General features: G+C 57.0%; 5 protein-coding genes across 5 annotated transcripts; 1 reads left to right on the top strand and 4 right to left on the bottom strand.

Moving 5' to 3' along the window:
• Positions 1-342, top strand: DQ04_08341040 (hypothetical protein; the record flags this gene model as incomplete). Its single annotated transcript, XM_009315525.1, has 1 exon — positions 1-342. A coding segment is annotated over one exon (342 nt), but the record flags the coding sequence as incomplete, so codon positions are not given.
• A 429-nt stretch (positions 343-771) lies between these two features.
• On the bottom strand, positions 772-2,067 carry DQ04_08341030 (hypothetical protein; the record flags this gene model as incomplete). Its single annotated transcript, XM_009315524.1, has 1 exon — positions 772-2,067. One exon carries the CDS (start codon positions 2,065-2,067, stop codon positions 772-774), a length of 1,296 nt encoding a protein of 431 aa, XP_009313799.1.
• A 931-nt stretch (positions 2,068-2,998) lies between these two features.
• DQ04_08341020 (hypothetical protein) lies at positions 2,999-3,982 on the bottom strand (the record flags this gene model as incomplete). Its single annotated transcript, XM_009315523.1, has 1 exon — positions 2,999-3,982. One exon carries the CDS (start codon positions 3,980-3,982, stop codon positions 2,999-3,001), a length of 984 nt encoding a protein of 327 aa, XP_009313798.1.
• Positions 3,983-4,189: 207 nt separating this feature from the next.
• DQ04_08341010 (hypothetical protein) lies at positions 4,190-6,103 on the bottom strand (the record flags this gene model as incomplete). The annotated part of the gene is made up of 1 exon (XM_009315522.1): positions 4,190-6,103. The coding sequence occupies one exon, from the start codon at positions 6,101-6,103 to the stop codon at positions 4,190-4,192; it is 1,914 nt and encodes a 637-aa protein (XP_009313797.1).
• A 614-nt stretch (positions 6,104-6,717) lies between these two features.
• On the bottom strand, positions 6,718-7,398 carry DQ04_08341000 (putative 33 kDa inner dynein arm light chain, axonemal; the record flags this gene model as incomplete). The annotated part of the gene is made up of 1 exon (XM_009315521.1): positions 6,718-7,398. The coding sequence occupies one exon, from the start codon at positions 7,396-7,398 to the stop codon at positions 6,718-6,720; it is 681 nt and encodes a 226-aa protein (XP_009313796.1).
• Positions 7,399-7,540: the final 142 nt, after the last annotated feature.

Here is a 7,540-nt window from a genome sequence, read left to right as displayed (position 1 = left end):
TGCGCATCGTACGCCTCGACGCTGCCGTTTGAGAGACCCATCCACACCTGCGAACCTTTGCTTCGCGTCGGCACGGTAAGCAGCGACCAGATGCGTGTGGCGCACGTTGGCCGCGGTGCACTTGCGAAGCGGTGGACAAGTTCCGCAGTGCGTCCTTCCCGCACCTCCACTCCGCCGTCGGCCGTGGCGAGCCACACGTGGTCAGGGGTTACCGCCATTGCCACAGCGGGTGACGAGACAGCCATTACCTTCCCTTCTGGCTTGAGGTTACCCGCGGCCTCCAGCACCGCTGTCATCTTGTCAATCTTCCTTTTTTTCCCCTCTGTCTCTCTCTCTCTATAGATATATGTATATATTTGTGTATGTATTCAGTGCCGCTAAACGGCAGCGACGTGGTGAATCTATGTATTTTTCTTCTTGTCTTGTTAGTCCTCTTCTCGTGGCACCGAGAGAGAGAGAGAGAGAGAGAGAAGAAATCACGTGCTCGCCCTCGCGGTAATATTGGATGCCGCTGGGACGAAAAAAAAAAGAGCCTCGACACGAATCAGAAGGGCTCACGGAACCTATTTTTCCACATTCGGCGGCCGGCTCACCTGTTGCTCTGCCTTTTTTTCCCTTTGTGCTTTCCTCTCGCCCCCCCTCCCCCTCTCTCTCTCTCTCTCTCTCGCATTTCCCCCTACTCTGCACTGACACCCTGCCTTCTTCCCCCTCTCTCTTTGGCCCTTTCCGCCGCCATTCGTCGCGCCCCACGCACTTGCCCACGTGCACCGGCTACCCTCGGCGTGCCTGCTGCGGGTTCATGCCGGACCCGTATACCACGTGGCCTCCGTCGGCTGCTGCAACCGCGCGCTCGTCGTCCCACCGCGGGTCGTCGCGCGCGACGCGTTCCTTTCCCACCACGACGAGCACACGAACCGGGTCCACCACGACAAGCCCCAGACGGCCACGGCGGCACAGCTCGGGGGCGATGAAGTAAAGTGTCTGGCAGCGCAGTGTGGAGCCACCCGGGTTGGGCAACCCACCCCGGCCAGGATCACTGTATACTATAAAGTCATCGAGCAGGTCGGGCATGCGCAGGATCGATCGCAGAAGTTGCTCCGCCTCGTAACGGCAGATCGAAAGCAGCACGCCGCCAAAGTAGCGCAGTGCGAGATGGTAAGAGGTACGACTTTCATTCGTGGTGGCGCGGGGTGGCGGCCGCCGCTTGGCACGGCGAAGCGTCTGGAGTAGAGCGAATAGAAGTAGCTCGTCTTCTTCAGGAGTGAACTCTTGTACAATGATGCGGGACCCGGTGAAGTCATTGTGGTTAATATTGTCACAGAGTGTCAGATACTCGCTCGGTGAATGGAACGCAGCGGCAGCGCTGCCACTGCTGGTTCGACCGGTCACACCATTTACACCAACAAGTCCATTATGGTCAGGAGGGATAGCGCTGTTGGCATCACCCCGTAGGACTGGCCGCCATGTGCGTATCTGCAGCAGTGGGGTGACTTCCTCGTCACCCCATCCATCATCACTTTCGTCGTCCTCAGCGAGTGTCAACGGGAAGGAGAAGGCACCTTCAGACCGACCGTTCTTTTCGCGTTCGCGGAAGTGCCACTCCCGCCGTGCGTCCACAGCGTACAGCCTGCGTTCGAGTTTCATCCGCTCGTACGCGCCAAGAGATGGTGGGACTACAAGATCCGTACACAACAGCTGCCCATCGCCACGCAGGTCTGCCATATCGCGCCGGAAGTATTCCAATTGGCAACGCCATATGTTGCACCGCCTGTGCAGCAGCAGCCAGAGGTGGCAGCACGTGCTGCTCACCAACTGCACCTCCCGGAAGTTGAGGAATGAGGTGATAACATCCCACACATCGCCTGGGAGGCATCGGAGCAGCGCAGGGGCGCCACAGCGCTGCAGCTTCCCGTTCTCATCCTCCACTTTCACGTCGAGCAGCGGGACAGCGTCGTCGCCTGGCTTGTCATCCGCATTGTCGCCGCGCACAGCCGCCACCGACGCGCGTGCCTTCTGCGCCCATGTCACTTGCACCGCGCCGTCCTCCCATAGCTTACTTTCATCCATCGTGTTTCGTCTAAGCCCCAAAAGCTTATTTTGCTCCTTGCGTGCTGTGCCTGCTATTCCGCTTGGCCTCCTCACTTCACTCCCTCTCTCTTCTCTTCGTCCCACGCACGTTCCTCCCGATAAGAGTTTTGACTGCGTGTCTTGCGTCTCCCTAACCCCGGCAACGCCGCGCGGCCCAATACACACACACACACAGACGCCGTCGCGGCCGACGGTTGCTGCAGATACGCTCCCCCACCCCCAAATCACGCAAAAAGCAAACAAACAAGAAAAGACAGTAGACGTCACAAAAATAAATAAAGAAAGGATAAAACGAGACTCCAGTTGCAAAGAGTAGAAGAAACACGAACAGTGGAACCCTGCACACACGCAAATGCAATTGTGTGCTTCCCCCCTCCCCTCGATTCTCCTCCCTCCAGAAAGCACGGCATATGATTGTAGGCGGGGTGCCAGCACGGCCAGCACCCCACCCCTGATGCGCAAGTGAATCCCCATCGCCACAACCACCTGCCCAATCCATCTGTCTTCTGTTGTGACCATCGCTGCTGCTGTTGCGCACCCCCCCCCCTCCNTCCTTCCCCACATTCCCTCACTCGCATTCATTTTCTCGCGCCGCAACCAATCCTCCTCCAGCGCCAATCACTCGGGAGCAACGGATGAGTCGCTCCTGGACTTTTTTTTCCTTTTTGGCACGCCGCTGCTTTTATTGCTCCTGGTGTTATGGGCAACAAAACAGTGCGCCTCCAGTTTATCAATTGTACTGATTACAAAAAAACACCCCACCCCGTCTTCTTCCTTCCCAGTCCGTCCAAATACACAAAGACACACACGTGCACGCAATCCAGAGACTGTAATAACAGCAACAAAAAAATAAAAGATGGTGAATATGAAACAATCCATCTTCGTTTTTTTCTTTTCCGCCCTCTCGAGCTCACAGGCGGTTAAATCCAGGAATACCAGTGGGTGAGTCCCGCGGCGCCAACTGCCGGCGTTTCAGCGCCGTTGTTGGACGGTAGCGGTTGGCGATGTGCTGCCACTTGTACCAGAGCTGCCGGTACACACGCGGCCGGAAGACGCTGTTCATCTCGCTAGGATGCAGACCTGCGGAGTATGGGATCGGCACAGCACGCTCCGTCTCAATGTTGCGCACTGTCTCCTCCTCCAACATCGCCTGCAACTCATCTGGGAGGATCCTTTGGTCCCCGCGCAGCTGCAGTGTCGCAAATGTGTACGCGGTGCTCCGTCTCTGCTGCTGCTGCTGCTCCTGTCTGGCAGGCACTTTGAACACGTCGGCCTCCCACTTGTCTTCGTAGCCCTGTACACCGCGCTCCGCGGCGATGCGGAGGAGCTCGCTGGCCTCGCGCGGTCGCATGTTGCGGACGAGACAGTCGTGATAGAACTTCACCATGGTCGGGTGCAGCTGCCGGTTCTCTTGCAGCATTTTTTGGAACAATTGACTCGCCTCCCCCAGGCGATTGACGCCTGGAATTACCATTGTAATAAGCGCAGAGTTGTGCATTGTGTCGGTGGAGTCAAATCCATTAGCTTCACACGCCTCTAACGCCTCCAGCGCGACGCGCCAGTGCTGTATCTTTTCCAACTGAGGATTTATCCGCAAATCGTAATTCCATCCATGGTCGGCGTTTGCCATACCGTTCACGATGTAGTAGTACGTCGCTCCGTTGGGCTGCACGTTGTCTTCCTGCATCGAACGTATCACGCGCACAATCTCCAGCGCCCGACCCCACAAGGACTGTGAGAAGAGCACAGTGTTATAGTGCTCTCGTGTCAGCCGGTAGCCTACCATGCGGCCCTTCATAGCGAATATCATCGTCTTCTGCCACGACGTCGTCCGAGACATGCGACGAAGAACGCGGAGGAACTCGGTCGGGTCCCGGCGCACAGGATCCGTCATGGCGACGAAATCGTTCTGCTATCTATGTGCAGATTTTTCGGACAGGTGTAGGTATATATTTACGGCGGTTCAAAAGGAAATTAGGGAAGGAATACAATTACAGCAGCTTCCAACTAAAGGCAGGAGGAGGGGATACAAACGCACACAGACACACACGACAAACCACATTCGGTCCTGCACACCCTCACCAGACTCCCACCCGCCACCTCATAGTTTTGACAGCAGATAGCCGGGAACGGGGCCCACCAGCAGCCATAATAGGAGCGGCTGCGGATCTACAAAAAACGCCCGCTTGTTTTTGCCGCGCTGCTGCCACGACGAGATCAGCGCACTCACCTCCATTGATCGGTATGCATGACGGGAAGGCGTGCGGCTCATCACATGCTGCTGGAACTCCGTGCTCGGACTCCGAAAGAGCGACGCGGGAAAGGTTGCATTCATCACACGATAAAGCTTCTTCCGGTTCTTCCACTTCATCTCCGGGTAAAGCGGGAGAAACAGGGCGTGCCTCGCGAGCGCCTCGCACTGCGGGCAGTCGGGGAGAACGACAACCTCCCGAAGCGTCACCGCAGACCCCTGCGGCCGCTTCTCACCAGTCGTGTAATTGTTGTTGGTGTTATTGTCGCTGCTGTTGCTTGTGTCCCAGACGCGTGTGTTAGCCGCCACGGCGTCATACCCAGCTGTGCGTAACGCCCGCGCCGCGAGACCGGGGGATCGAACGCGCAGCAGCACGCTGTCGGAGTAACCAAGCACGCAACGCCATGGCGTTCCAGGTTCCCCGCACGACACCACCTCCACGTCGTTGCGCATGCGGCTAAGAAACTCCCAGAGTGAGAAGCACTCTGCTTCCATGCGCTGTTGCACGTCGGATATGGCGTTTAACATCCACATGACGCGTCCCTTGTGAGGCTTCCGAAAGACCTGACTAGTAGTATTCACATTCTCCGTCTTTTTGAAAGAGCCGCCACCGCAACTACTGTTGCTCTTGACGCAGGGTAGTGAGATCCCTTGCTCCTTACTCGGTGCCATGAGAAACTGAAAAATACGGTCAGCGCTCGCGGCGACGTCATTCTCATGTGTGTGACCCAGCCTCAGCGAACCCGTCATGAGAGACCACCACTGTACTACGCGCAGCACTAGCTGGAAGCTCATCCCGTCTGAGAGCAGGAGGTGGACGATGTGTCGCGCCAGAGCGACCCAATGCCGCCGCGCCTCGGTTGGCTGCTGCTCCTGCAGGCGTTCCAGAACCCCGCGCGCCAGCAGCGGGTCTGCAGCGCACGCTACCGCGCCTCCCAACTCCCCCACTGCGTCCATGCATGTGATGTGCACGTCAGCGTGCATCTCCAGAGACGCGGCGTGGACCCCGCCCGCTAGAAACGCCGCCGCTGTGATTGGGTGCAGTTCCACCGTCAATGCGCGAAACTCCTTGCGTGCAAGCCTTGTCACACTATCAGTATTTGTGAGAAATCGTCCCCCGACTCCCATAAGCAAAATAAGCGTCGTGGTGCTACCATTACTATCTTTATTACCACTACTGCTGCTCCTGTTGTTATGACTGGGAAGGCCTATTTTAAGTGCCTTCCGTCTAAGGTCTCCCTCGTCCACGCGCATCGTGACAAAATCGACGTCGTAGCCAACAACACACAGTCCCCACTTCTCAAACAACTCCAACAAGCAGAAGTGTGAATACATAAGCAACCCTGGGAGAAATACGGTGCTCCCTTGCGAGATACACAGATGCCTTAATATAGCCTCAATCATACCAGCGGTGGAGTCACTCACAAGCGGCACCTGGCCGTTGGGATATACACGTTGACTCAGCTGCACATCCACTGGTATTTCCTTTGGCACAGATACTTTCTTCGTATCCTTTCTGCTCAATGCACGCAGTGCTGACGCCACACACGGCGGAGGAGACGGTCTTATTGTCGCAGCAGCAGTCTCCACTGCGCGGCAGCACGCGGCGAGGCTAGAATGCGCACGGGCTCGCGGGTAGCAGTACAGCCATGGCGTGTGGCTCTGCCGCAACATGTTCAACACCTCTGCGCCATCTCCGTCCGTGTAGGATTTCACGGAGGCACCACTGTTGCCGGCGGGCTCCTCCGCTGCTTGTGACTTCATTACGATACTTTTCCTTCCAGTTCAACTTTCCGTGCCTTCCTTTTCTGTTTTTTTTTGTTTTTGCTTTGTCGTTTGCCTTTCGCTGTTGTTGAATGTTGCAAACACCAAAAGTAACAATAATAGTAATGTGTTCTCTGCACGTGTATGCGCCCGTGTAAAGGTAGGGACTCGTTGTATGGACAGTACCCCGCCACACATCGAACAGTGGCGCAGATTGCAAGGCGAAAACAAAACAAAACAAACAACAAAGAAGAGAGACGTGTTGTGTGCACCATTGGAGGCTAAACATGACTGGCCGAAGAAGGTGCAACCCGACACACACAGTACAGCTGCAGAGAGAGTACATGGCTCTACCCCCCCCCACCTCCGCTGCCGTCATCTTCGCACAGGGAGGGGACAATCCCCACAACAGATATATATATATATATATATCTTCTGCATCCTTATACAAAACGTTGATACGTACATCATTAGCCAACCACTTCATTCAAGTGCTAGAGGAAGCAATACAAACCCTCTCTCTTGTCGTTTCTATTCTTCCCTTGATCCCACGGAGAGATAGATAGACAGACCCAGAATCAGACATTCGCCCTCTCCCGCTTCCGATGCTCCATCTACACTGCGGATGGCAGCGTGCCTTCACCGCCCTCTGCTTCCAGCACTACTGTGTTCACAGCCATGCCATGGGCGTTGGCACGTTCCGTCTCCGCCTTGATGCGTTGAGAGAGCTGCCGATTCGCACGTCGGTAGTAACCCAACTCGTCCTGTCGCCCTTTAGTGCGTACAACATTCTCCTCTTCAATGGCGTGCAACAGCTGCTCTTCCCGCACCTGCACTGCCCTGCGCTTCGTGAGCAGCAAGCCCCGCTCCTCCTCCAGCTCCTGCAGGCGCCGCTGCAGCACGTCCAGGCCGTCCAGCGCCTCTGCTCGCTGCTTAGCGGCGAAGTACATGGACCGCTCCGCCAGGGACTGGTGGGCGGCTAACGTCTGGTAAAGCTCGTCACGCACACGCAGCATCAGAAGGCCTCGGACCGGCTCCTCTATCGTTATCTGCCTAATGAGTTCGTCAAACACCTCAGCGTAAATCTCGCGCCTAATCGGACAGACACCGCTATCGCGCGCACGCCGCTGCCTCAGTCGCTCCAGGAGTCGCGCGTGCAGCTCCGCCACCTCCACACGTGACGCCGGCTCGGCGGAAACAAGCTCCATCACAGTCTCCCCCGTATCCTTGCGAAAGGTCCGCCGCGGCGGAAGCATTGTGTAGAGGAGCTGCTCGACGTCTGTCAAATTCGCCATGAGAGCCGGCAACACCGCGCCACCCGGGTACGCGACAGACGCCCTGCTGTTGCGTCCCTCCACGAGTGCAGCCTTCGCAGCAGCGGGCGGGGCGGCGGTGCACGGCAGCGCATACGGACGCCACGTCGCCTTCGCGGCCCCG

This window comes from Trypanosoma grayi (assembly GCF_000691245.1).
Source record: "Trypanosoma grayi strain ANR4 Tgr_834_V1, whole genome shotgun sequence".
Lineage (NCBI taxonomy): Eukaryota > Euglenozoa > Kinetoplastea > Trypanosomatida > Trypanosomatidae > Trypanosoma > Trypanosoma grayi.
Note: the sequence above shows the minus strand (reverse complement) of the source record. Positions and strands in the feature narration are given on the sequence as shown.